The sequence below is a fragment of the Brachionichthys hirsutus genome, chromosome 24 (genome assembly GCF_040956055.1).
Source record: "Brachionichthys hirsutus isolate HB-005 chromosome 24, CSIRO-AGI_Bhir_v1, whole genome shotgun sequence".
Classification (NCBI taxonomy): domain Eukaryota; kingdom Metazoa; phylum Chordata; class Actinopteri; order Lophiiformes; family Brachionichthyidae; genus Brachionichthys; species Brachionichthys hirsutus.
This window is the reverse complement of record NC_090920.1, coordinates 4667885-4680384: the sequence shown is the minus strand read 5'-3', so window position 1 is coordinate 4680384 and position 12500 is coordinate 4667885. Positions and strand designations below refer to the sequence as shown.

Genomic DNA, 12500 nt, shown 5'->3' with positions numbered 1-12500 from the left:
GAGACATCCCAGCCCATTTACCACGGCGTGTCAATGTGCCAGCGGCTCTCTGACTGCTTCCTGGGAGACTGGCTGCCCCCCCCCCCCTCACCCTCCACCCGGAGCAGCATCGGAGCCGGGAACATGGCTCTGCTGCTGGACGCCGCCGCCGCCTGCTACTGCGTGATCCGCCGCAGGTTCAAGAGGAGGAGGAAGAGACGCGCCGAGCGCAAAGGTACCCCTCTGCCCCCCCCCCCCCCGTGGGGGGTGTTGGGTTTTATTCTCACGTCGGAGCCCGGAGGGAGACTTGTTGAAGCTGAGCCGATGATGATGAGGCTCGGCTCATCATCATCATCATCACTGATCTGCCGTCTGTTTATCGTAGTTTCTTTTTTTATCCTTTTCTTTGAATGCAGGAAGCAGCTTGAATTTGTTTCGGTCCTTTTCTTCTGGTTTATATATAAATATATATGGTGTATATATATATATATACACCATATATATATATATATATATGGTGTATATATATATATATATATGGTGTATATATATATATATACACCATATATATTTATATATATATAAACCAGAAGTCCGTCAGAGAATTTAGTTTTTAACCGAGAGACTGGACTCACTCTGGGAGGCGTTCGGTCCATGGAAAATGACCTCTGTCCAGCTCCCCTGCTCATCCCATACTCATCTCACCCCCCCCAGCCCCCCCCCCCCCCCCGACGGGAGGAACTGAAGTGTCAGTTGAATCTACTGGGCGCCGGAGAGAATTCCGACGAGCTATAAGCCGATGTGCTCCGTTGAAGCATCGCGACCGAGGGACGCAACCGCAGATCTCTGCTCGGTGATGTGGAGGAGCCGACCCCCCCCCCCCCCTCCTATCCCCCCAGCTTCGGCTTTGCTGATAAGCCAAACTCTCCTCCAGCCCTGCTGTCCATCAAAGATCACCGACCAGCCATGGAGGCAGGTTCGGGTTTACTTTCTACGTGCAGCGAGCAGCTAATGTCGTTTCTTCGTTTCTTTAACGTATGAATCGTACTCAAGATTTCCACGCGTCCCGCCTGAGGCGTGCGTGTGGCCTCGCTGGCTCCTCCCCCTGCGTGGCGGACAGTGACGGCTTTGCAGTTTCCTTGTGACGCGGCCGACGTTGCGTTTCCACGCAGCTTCCAGGAGACTGCGAAAAAGTTCCACTTATGTAAAAACGGAAGCTTCCAGAGAGGCGTGGGTTAATAAGCGTTCCCGCTTGGTCGGGCAATTAGTCGAGGAGTTTAGCAAAGTTTACTGAAAGGTCGAAAGGTCAAAATGTCGCATTTACATGCTGGCAAACAAAAGAATACAAGATGCAGCTCTCAATGTTTGCCTTAAAGCAGTCGCGTCGTGGCGCGCTAATTAGCTTACAAAGGCTAATATGTTCCCGCCCAACGCGACGCGTGATGCAGCTGCATCCTGGTCTGCGTCACGTCGGAGGCCCCCCCCCCCCCCTCCTAATGGAGGTCTTCACAAAAAAAAACAGTGTCACAGGATTCTGCTAAACAAAGTTTTCAAGATGTAAGAAAAAAAAAAGTTCAAAAATATTCAATGATTCCGACAGAAAATGTTTTCGTCTGATGTTTGCTGCTGGTGAGAGACAGAAGACGCCTCTAAACCAGAGACGCTCATTGGTTGAGGATGAAATGGAGCTACGAGTGGAAAAAAATAAAGTCTTAAACATTTATATACGTGTGTATTTTATTTGTAATGATATATTCATGTGGCATCATGATTTATTAAACGTCAGATTTCCTATCTGGATGAACGAGTTGGATTAAAAACTCTTTGAAGCGTCCGTTGCGCTTCCCCGGACGGGTCAAATCGCTGCGTGATCTCGTTACGACTTTCACTTTTGAAGTGTCAGAACCGTGGAGCGGGCTCAGCAGCGATCCGTGTGTGTGTGTGTGTGTGTGTGTGTGTGTGTTTGTGTGTGTGTTTGTGTGTGTTCGCTGCCAAGTTAGTCAGAAGTTGTCAATGACGCCATTCATTCTTTTACATCCTTATATTTTTAATGAGTTCCCCCCCCCCCCCCCCCCCCCATCCTCCGGCTCCGAGCAACTTGGTAAAAGTCACACGAAGCTGCTTCCCAAGAACAAAAATTTAAACTTTGCAACTCTGAAATTATTTTTTATTTCTTTTATTAAACTGATTTGAACAATTTGATGGTTAATTTGTGGAATGAATGTTTTGCACTCAAATTGTTGGCGATGAGGAGCGCAGACCTCCGCCAAGGAGCTCATTCTCCCTCCTGATTGGATTTACACCGTCCACACGGTGATCTGGATCAGCACCAAAAGGTTCTAGAAATCTAGATTGTTCTTGGTATCTTTGTACACCAACCAGGAAAAGTAAAATCGGAGCTGATTCTTGAATCCTGAAATTGGGTTTTTAATGTTTTTTCTGCCTCCATTCTGGATCCAATCCGGATGAAATTCGGTGGTGGGATAGAGGCCCCCACCCAACACGACCGTGTCAAATTCCATGAACGTTGGTCAATAATCAACCGAGATATTGAGGAACGCAATTTGAAGCTCCATTGACTGCAATGTTACCGAAAGTTTCAAAATGCTCCAGAATCCGGGATCTCTTCTCCATCATCACCAAAATGGTCTCATCTGTTCCCGGTAACATTCCCAACATTTCCTGAATACTTCATCACGACCCGTCCAGCTATGATAACCTGGTTCTGGTCCATTCGTGCCATTTGCTCACTCGGCTTTATGTGATTCCTGCAGGTCGGGTCGGGGCACGGCTTCCTCGGAACCAGCGCAGGCTCCTGGATGCAGACGGGGGCCCGGTGGAAAGCATGAGTGAGTCACTCCTCGTCCCAATACAGCATAAACGCGGGTGTGTGGGATGCACGCGTGCATGTGTGTAGGCGTGTGCCGCCGCCCCTTTGTTTTCCTCTCAGCTGTCCGAGAAAATGAGCGACCGGTTCTTTTTCGGCAGCTCGGGAGGACGGATCTGAGCCTAATCCCGGGGTCAGGGTGCATCTCGCGTGAGATTTCACTCCGGATGTGAACACAGAAGGCTTTTAATCTGGTGGGGCTGTTCTGGATGCTAAAGATTTATTCACAGGTTGGCTATTCATTAGCAGAAATGATACGATCAGGCGCCAAGTTGAAGCGGGAATTCAATTTTCAGGCGGGATTGAACCTGCCGGCCGGCCGAGTGCAGACTGAAGGGAGCTAGCGGGCTTTAAGCCTTGTGATTGGCCGTCGGATGCTCTGCACCCGACGCTAACTCTTTAGGAGACGCGTCTATTCGTGTTCAGACGGCGGTAATCCTGTCCCTGCAGCCCGTGTAAGCCAAAGAGAAACCAGTCGAGAGGACGCGCGGTTATGGAAGCGCTCGAGGGCTTTTTTTTGATGAAATTATCCGCGAGGCTGACCTCAAACCGAACGTTTGGGCCGCCAGACGGTCGACTTTGCGGCTCGATGTGCCGGAATCGTTTCAAATGGAGGCTCCCGCTCGCCGTTTGTGCCGAGTAACAATAACAGGATGTTCTCTCCTCCCCAGCAGACCGATAATCACCGTCCCCGACGTGTTTTTCATGTTTCATTTCCATCCTCCTCTCAGCGAGCGCCAGACTCTGTCCAGGCACCGAGACATCAGCACCAATTGTTCCACTTTGAATGCGTTGAAATGCGACTCGCGATGGAACTTGTACCAGCAGACATTTAAAATAAGCACATCATCAAAGCAAACATCTCTGACGTGATTCTTTTTTACGTGTTGAATCGTGTTTCTCTGGTATTTTCCAGCTCCTACCTGCATTTTATCGGATTTATTTCTATCCCGAGCACCGAAAGGAGTAACCATCACGCTTCTGCTGGAGGATGTTATAAATGGAAATTTGCATCCAGTTCCATCGGCTTTGTTAACGGGACCTTTGTTGGTGTGTGTTCCCAAAACGCAGGAGACCCTCTGAGGAACAAAGTCCGAGAGGAGAATTAGTTCTTTTGTCATTTTCTGCAACAATTAGCTGAAGCATTTCATTGTCGGACTACGAGGTCTAGCTTAAATTTGATTACACCAAAAAAAAGAAACGAAAATGCACTTGTACAAATTCAGTTTCGAGTCTTCTACCTTTCATTGTAAGATTATAACATTGTAAGTTACTCTTTCTGGGCTCCGCAGGTTCCTGCAGCACAGACGTTAAGGAAAATCGGAACTTGGGCAACCTCTACTCCAAACGGGGAGTAGCAGCTGGCGCCGCCCAACTCCCCAAAGGGAGCGCTGGGTGTGGGAGGAAACGCCCCTTAGAGGAGGGCAATAATGGGCGTTCCCATTCCAAGTACAGGCCCAAGAAGCGTAAGAAGGTCGCCGGGCCCATTGTGCCCAAGAATGCCCTGATGCAGCTGAATGAGATCAAGCCGGGGCTCCAGTACAGACTCCGGTCTCAGACCGGGCCAGTTCACGCCCCCGTCTTTGTCATGACTGTGGAGGTCAATGGGCAGCTCTCCGAGGGTTCGGGTCCTACCAAGAAGAAAGCCAAACTGAATGCTGCAGAGAAGGCTTTGCGCTCCTTTGTCCAATTCCCCAATGCATCTGAAGCCCACATGGCCATGGGCCGGACTCTGTCTGTGCACACGGACTTCACCTCCGACCAGGCGGACTTTCCGGACATGCTCTTCAATGCTTTTGAGACGTCGGCCCCGCTAGACGACCCATTTTACCTCCCGTCCAACAGTAACGGCTCCTTCGGCTCGCTAGGACTCGAGTACCCATCGCTGCCCTCCCCTGTTCCAAACCTGTTCCAAGCACCCTCGCCTGCAGCCGCCTCCGCCTTCAGCTCTCCAACAAGCAGCAAGAATCCGGTCATGATCCTCAACGAGCTGCGGCCTGGCCTGAGATATGACTTTGTGTCTGAGAGCGGGGAAAGCCATGCCAAGAACTTCGTCATGTCCGTGGTGGTGGATGCTCGCCGTTTCCCGGGTTCTGGGAGGAACAAGAAGCTGGCCAAGGCCCGGGCTGCCCAGGCTGCGCTGTCCGCTCTGTTTAACATGCGGCCGGATCAGGCGCCATCAAGTCGACCAATACCGCGCGAGGGACTGCAGCTTCATCTACCACAGGTAAGCAAGGAGAAGAGCACTACAAAAAAAGAGCACGTTTTACCTCATTGCGTTCACGTTGTTCACTAGAATTAGCTTATAGCCTACTCCTAGGTAGAGAATGTCTTAGTGAGCAATCGTCTTACTGCATCACAGATCGAACGTTTGCCACATGCGAGCAAAGCGTTTACGTCCGTGTTAGATCTCTGTCACCTGAGGAACCGGCTCGATTTAACGGGGAAGCTGTTCCACGCACAAACCGATCCGTGGCAAAGCGTCTACGTTACTGACCAGCGCCCTCCTCAGGTCCTGGCCGACGCCGTCTCTCGTCTGGTCGTCGGCAAGTTCGGCGAACTGACGGACGGCTTCGCATCGCCGCACGCTCGGCGGAAGGTTTTGGCCGGCGTCGTCATGACAACGGGTAATTTGCTTCTTTTAAGTCAGGAAAGCCGCTTCATGCTAGACGTTTACTGACCCCGCTTAATATGTATTTATGGGGGGGGGGGGTATTTATTCTTGAGCAAACAAATAGAATGAGTAAAATGCTACTTCCAGGTAAGATGACGGGGTTTGATTGATTTATTTATACTACTACTGTACTTTCTGCTTGTCCCGTCACGTCTTTCTTCGTCATTGTTTTTGTGGGCCTTTGTCTAGCATTCCGGCTACGCTGCCCCCCAGAGCTCTCCGGCGGTACTGAACCATCTCGTCCATTTGTTTCCCCGTCCACCTTTAACGTCCTCCGTATGAGGCCTTTGATTGAGGGCTGTGCGTGCTGACGCCACGATCTTTGCTCTGTGGGATGCAGGAGCTGACGTGAAGGAGGCCGAGGTCATCTGCGTTTCCACGGGGACGAAGTGCATCAACGGCGAATACATGAGCGACCGAGGTTTGGCACTCAATGACTGCCATGCTGAGATTGTGGCCCGGCGCTCGCTCATCAGGTACCTGTACTCTCAGCTGGAGCATTTCCTCAGGTGAGTCGGAGGACAGGAAGTGAAATACACCGGAAGAGGATGGAGGCTTTTTTTTAAATCTGTTTCCCCCCCCTGTGTGTCTGCAGTAATCATGAAGAGGAGCGCCATAAATCCATCTTCTCCAGGTGTGACAGACAAGGCTTCAGGCTGAAGCAGCACGTCCAGTTCCACCTCTACATCAGCACCTCCCCCTGTGGAGACGCGCGCATCTTCTCGCCCCATGAGGCCGGGGTGGAGGGTGAGAGGACGGAGTTCGGTTTGGTTCTGGCGGAGGTTTAGCCCCCCCGTCTCTAAATGCGTGGCTCGCTTTCATCCGGCCTCAGATCAGGGCGACAGGCACCCGAACAGAAAGGCCCGTGGGCAGCTCCGCACCAAAATCGAGTCCGGTGAAGGAACCATCCCGGTCCGGTCCGGTAGCGCCGTCCAGACGTGGGACGGGGTCCTGCAGGGGGAGCGGCTGCTCACGATGTCCTGCAGTGACAAGATTGCCAGGTTAGTTCGCTGCTAACTGCTCCTAGCCCTGCTGGCGCGCGACTTCAAAATAAGGGCACGACGTCTGAATAAATTAATCACTATTTAGCCCTGCAGGCCCACTCGAGGTGCCGAAGGGGGCAGCGTTTCGGCGGCGCAGCGGGGATCCTGGTGATTACGTGCATGTCTAAAGAGGGCGAATTATCTCCGTGTCAACAGCCTGCCGGCCGCGGCGGCTCTGATTGGGCTCCTCCAGGAGGCCACTCGGGACTCCCCGGAGCCGGGAGGCACATTTGTATTCTCAGGGAGCGTCAGCTCCAACCACTCCGCTGATTTCCGCGGGGGGGTCGTGTGTCTGCTCAGACGACTCTCGCCTGTCGTTTGCAGGAAGTCGACTTGGAGAACCTTCAATCGGGGCGCCCTGAGTGGTTGATTTGTCTCCCTTCAGGTGGAACGTGGTCGGATTCCAGGGCTCTCTGATGAGCTACTTCACCGAGCCCCTCTACTTCTCGAGCATCATCCTGGGCAGCCTGTACCACGCCGACCACCTCTCCAGAGCCACGTACCAGAGGATCGCCGACATCGAGGACCTGCCGCGGCCCTTCAGCCTGAACCGGCCGCTGCTCAGCGGTGAGAGGACGGGAGGGGACTGACCCCGCTGAAGGCGTCCTCCGTTTGTCCCCTCTGAGCTAAAACGCTGCTGGGTGTCTCCCGGTTCTCCAGGGATAAGCAACGCGGAGGCTCGTCAGCCGGGGAGGGCCCCCAACTTCAGTGTGAACTGGACGGCGGGAGACCAAGGCCTGGAGGTGGTGAACGCCACCACGGGGAAGGACGACCTGGGTCGGCCCTCCCGCCTCTGCAAACACGTCCTCTACAGCCGCTGGATGCGCTTACACGGCAAGGTAACACACGAGGAGGACGCCGATCATCCGCACTCGTATCCCGATCGCTCTCAAACTTTAATGGGATCTAAATTAGCTTCACATTTAGCTTCACATTTAGCCTCACATTTAGCTTCACATTTAGCTTCACATTTAGCTTCACATTTAGCCTCACATTTAGCCTCAGATTTAGCTTCACATTTAGCCTCAGATTTAGCCTCAGATTTAGCTTCAGATTTAGCCTCAGATTTAGCCTCAGATTTAGCTTCACATTTAGCCTCAGATTTAGCTTCAGATTTAGCTTCAGATTTAGCCTCAGATTTAGCCTCAGATTTAGCTTCACATTTAGCCTCAGATTTAGCCTCAGATTTAGCTTCACATTTAGCCTCACATTTAGCCTCACATTTAGCTTCACATTTAGCTTCAGATTTAGCTTCAGATTTAGCTTCAGATTTAGCTTCAGATTTAGCTTCAGATTTGGCTTCAGATTTAGCCTCAGATTTAGCTTCACATTTAGCCTCACATTTAGCTTCAGATTTAGCTTCACATTTAGCTTCACATTTAGCTTCACATTTAGCTTCACATTTAGCTTCACATTTAGCCTCAGATTTAGCTTCACATTTAGCCTCAGATTTAGCCTCAGATTTAGCTTCAGATTTAGCTTCAGATTTAGCCTCAGATTTAGCCTCAGATTTAGCTTCACATTTAGCCTCAGATTTAGCCTCAGATTTAGCTTCAGATTTAGCTTCACATTTAGCCTCAGATTTAGCTTCACATTTAGCCTCCGATTTAGCCTCAGATTTAGCTTCACATTTAGCCTCACATTTAGCCTCAGATTTAGCTTCACATTTAGCTTCAGATTTGGCTTCAGATTTAGCCTCAGATTCAGCTTCACATTTAGCCTCACATTTAGCTTCAGATTTAGCTTCACATTTAGCTTCACATTTAGCCTCAGATTTAGCTTCACATTTAGCCTCAGATTTAGCCTCACATTTAGCTTCACATTTAGCTTCACATTTAGCCTCAGATTTAGCCTCACATTTAGCTTCAGATTTAGCTTCACATTTAGCCTCACATTTAGCTTCCGATTTCTTTTCATTAAGATCCATCCAGCAGTTTTTCCCCTAATCCTGTTGCGACAGAATCTGGTTCCCCTGACAATGGCTAAATGTCGTCCTGCGAGTATGAACAGCTCAGACCTCTGTGCCCCCCCCCCCCCCCCCCCCCCGTAGCTCTCCTCCACCCTGCGGATCAGGACGGCGCCGCCCGGCAGCTACCGCGAGGCCAAGCAGGCGGCGGCGGCGTACCACAGCGCCGAGCAGGCGCTCTTCAGAGCCTTCCACGAAGCCGGGCTGGGCGCCTGGGTGAAGAAGCCGATAGAGCAGGACCAGTTCGCGCTCGCCACCTGAGTCAGCGCGCTGGCTGGTGATGTCACAGGCCCGTTTAAACCGGACTGTTAACTGGGTGTCGGAACCGATGGGCTCCGTCCTGCTTGGCCTCTCTCCGCCAGCACGACACATGAAAGGTCATCAAAGGACGAACGCATCAGTAATCTGTAAATAATTTCTGGCATGTGGTCAGACGTTCCTCCGAAGGTTCCGCAGCAAAGGCCGGTTCCACGTTTGTGGTCAGGAGGATGTTTAAGTTTGTGCGTGACATCACTTCCTGTGACACTATTGGCTGACTGCCGTCAAGCTTGGAGCGAGTAGCACGAGCTGTTCCTTTGATTTTAAATATTGGTATTTAATATTTCCTGTTGCGCTTAGTCCGAGTCCACAGTGGGGAAAAAAGGGATTTTATTTATTACTTGAATGTTTAAGAGTTAAATGTTGAAATAAGTTGCATAGAATAAAAAAAATAAGAGACATCCTGGATCCGTTTCTTCACTCTTTAATTTTTTATCAGATGTGAAGCGCGTTTGTTTCTTTATATTCTATTTATTTTGTGTATTTTTTTACATCCCTCTGCTTCGTTTTAACCGCTGATCGCTCACCTGAGTTCCCAAAGCACGTTTTCACCTGTCCTCTCAGGCCCCGCCCCCGGGTCTCTGGCGGGGCCGTCGCTTTCCGAGCTGCACTTTTCAGAAAGGGAGGAACTCACCAACCATCTATGCGTTGATGGTTGGTGAGTTCTGATTGGTTCATGCACAACGTCATCGATTGAACCTACCGGTACTCATTATAGCAAGCCTGTGGGAGGGGCCTAAATGCATGAGCGCTACCTGTAAAGCATGGAAACTCTAAATAGAAATCTTGTAGAGTCGCTGACGTTTTAATAAATGCTACTCGAGTCGTCTTTAGTCTTTTGCTGCTTGTTGTTAAATGTCCTTTTTCGGATCCTTATTCTGGCCGATGATCGAGGAGATACTCTAAAAACTCTAGAATGAATGAGCTCAAAGTGATATAATCACCTATAAATCCTCCAGCTCGGGTCAATGGGACCCTCGACTCTGCTCAAGGCCCGCGTTTCCATTTTAATGTTCTGCTCAGTGGAGCCGGTGTAGCGGGGAGACGGGCTCGCCCCTCCCTTCATGCTGGATGACCTTTCCTTTCATTTTAATGTGTTTTTTACTGCTGTGAGAGACGATCTGTCTGAGGATGCATCCTCGTAAAATAATCATGTTTACCGGTGAAATTAATAAACAGAAGAAGCATCTCATGTGCCATTAATTTATTGCACAATTTAAGAGGTGACTTCAAGAGGCTTGTCTGTCTGCCGTCTGGTGGTCGGTGACTGTACTGCAAGCGGGAGCTTCTCATGAACAGCGATTCATCTTTCGCTAAATTCATTCCTATTGTTGGATGAGCCACATTTTATCCAGAGGGCGTAACCACTAATCCCTATGTTTTTATTATTATTATTACGCAAGAGAAAACATTTATTTTGCCAGTTGAAGCTGGATAGACAGATTTTCTGCACATTGATTCCCAGTTGGCTTATGTGACACCACGTGAGTGGGACCCATCTTAAAGGTCTTTTATTTTGTAGGAGGGCTGCATCCTACACGCTGACTGGCAAAAGAACAAATACCCTCATCCCATTGGCTCAACGCCATGACGTCATGACGAACCGTCCCAACGCGGAAGTGGCGTTTCGTGCGGGAAAATGTAAATAAGCGGAGCGACAGCAATGTTTCTGTTCGTTAAGCGTTTGTTTCTTCTGGAGTAACGGAAAAAAAAACCGAGCACGGAAAGTCTATCGCCCGGTAAACCGACTTTTAATTAAGCAACGCGTTTAACTTTTAAAGTCCGCGAACAGGAGCAAATTGTTAACGTTAGCCTGTGATGCTAAAGTGAGCATTTTAGAATCGAGTTCGACGTTTAATTTCTGGTGCTACTTTCACGCCGTTTGTTTCTTCTGCAGTGAAAACAATGGATTTGGTAAGTTGATATTACGTATGTGTGCGAGTGGCATATAAATAAGTGATTAATTAGTAATTAAAAGTTTGCAAATGCCTTCATTGACGTGGGAGAGTCGCGCTAGCCCGTAGCTATCGGTAGCCCTTAGCTACAAACAGTAAAAGGTCGGTTTGTTTTGTCCCGTGGCGCCCAGAGATGACGTTTGCCGTCACGATTGGTCTGCTACGTCACGTGGGCGTGTTTTGCGGAAAGACTACTGCGGTAGAGCAACAGGAAGGCAGTGAGGAGCGAGCTGAGACTCTGGCGTGGAAAAACACGCACAACGTGGGAAAGTACCATTCGGGGGGGGGGGGGTCTTTTCTGGAAATGTTTTTTAAATTTGACCCTTTTCAGCATTTTTGACAATTAAAATGTCAAAAGACATTGAGATAAAACAAACTTGCAGCCGCATTAGCATTAAACTTTCATCTCGCCCTGGGGGCTGCTAGTCTGACCCCCCCCCCCCCCCCCCCCCCTCCTGAGTAGAGGACTTTTTTCCAGAATGGACAGCAGGACAGCTTCACACTCGGGAAATAGAACATTTATCTACCTGTGGACCGACAGCCAGTTCCAGGTAGCGCTGAGGCCTCGATGCTCTGCCCGTCCCCCCCGTCCCCCCCAGCCCTTTGTCTTCACGTCTTCTGTGTCTGCAGCAGGAGCAGGCGGAGTGGGACGACCTGAACAAGCTCCTGCAGCATCACGGCTTCAAACCGGTGAACTTCTCCGACCCGGGAGAGAACAGGAACCTTTCAGGTGAGATTCACAAAATAAAAGCACGCTAAAGTCTGATTTAAAGAGACGGTACCACTTTAACGCTCTCACTTTCAAACGCAGTTTTGATTAGTTTTTTTTGTGGAATAGGAAGATTATTATTGAAGCCGCTATTTTTCCAGATTTGGTTCTACTGGACAAGAAGTCCGCCGCTGACCTGAGGGCGACGATGAGGATGATGCTGGGGGACTCCGAGAGAAGACAGACCCTGATCCAGGAGCTCATCCGGTCCAACAGCCGGCTCAAGTCAGTCCTTTCAGCGCCTGTCTTTGTTATAGAGGGACGGGGTTTTGGGTAGTTGAAGCTACAGCTGGCCGGTTAGCCGCGGAGAAGCTACAGCTAGCCGGTTAGCCGCGGAGAAGCTCGCTTAACGCGGCGGACTCTGGGTGGGTCTCCTGCGGGTTGGCGTCCGTTTAATCATGCATGAGCCGGATGCGCCGACCACCTGCCCCGCTGTCATCTGATCTCATCATCATCATCATCACCACCTGCCTTCCTCCTGTTAACCTCTGACACCTCCCGGCCCCAGAGAGGACGCCCAGGATCACATGAGTCGAGCAGCTCGGCATTCCCGGCGGGTCTCTGAGGTGGAGGCGCTGCTGGACGCGGTGAAGAACAGAGTCCAGGACCTGGAGGACCGCTGCCTCGGCGAGGCCGCGCGGCGCCGCCGCGGCGCCCAGCAGCTGCAGCGGGAGAAGCTGGAGGCCCAGGTTGGTCCGCAGACCTGCTGCGTACTTCTACTTCTACTACTACTACTACTACTTCCTTTCTTTTAAGAAACGGTGCAAGGGTCTGGAGCAGAAGCTTTCTAAACGGGAGGACGAAGCCGCGCAGCTGGAGAAGAAGCTTCACTTCGCGGTGAAAGAAGAAGAGCGCCGGTTGGCTCGACGGAGCGAGGCGTTCCGGCGCGTCTGCGACAAAGTCGTCCAG

At 50.7% G+C, this 12500-nt stretch overlaps 2 protein-coding genes across 2 annotated transcripts in view; both read left to right on the top strand.

Annotated features, from left to right (window-relative positions):
- Nucleotides 1-123: 123 nt before the first annotated feature.
- LOC137912015 (double-stranded RNA-specific editase 1-like) lies at nucleotides 124-8810 on the top strand. Its single transcript, XM_068756363.1, has 10 exons — nucleotides 124-214; nucleotides 2754-2828; nucleotides 4159-5093; nucleotides 5379-5493; nucleotides 5881-6049; nucleotides 6136-6287; nucleotides 6373-6541; nucleotides 6969-7150; nucleotides 7244-7422; nucleotides 8634-8810. Exons 1-10 carry the CDS (start codon nucleotides 124-126, stop codon nucleotides 8808-8810), a joined length of 2244 nt encoding a protein of 747 aa, XP_068612464.1.
- A 2491-nt stretch (nucleotides 8811-11301) lies between these two features.
- Nucleotides 11302-12500, top strand: part of LOC137911869 (ankyrin repeat domain-containing protein SOWAHC-like) — a 2504-nt gene continuing 1305 nt past the window's right edge. Inside the window, exons 1-5 of the mRNA XM_068756214.1 lie at nucleotides 11302-11373; nucleotides 11453-11552; nucleotides 11693-11816; nucleotides 12100-12280; nucleotides 12348-12491. Coding sequence (XP_068612315.1) covers nucleotides 11302-11373; nucleotides 11453-11552; nucleotides 11693-11816; nucleotides 12100-12280; nucleotides 12348-12491 — 621 coding nt within the window. The remainder of the gene's footprint in view (nucleotides 11374-11452; nucleotides 11553-11692; nucleotides 11817-12099; nucleotides 12281-12347; nucleotides 12492-12500) is intronic.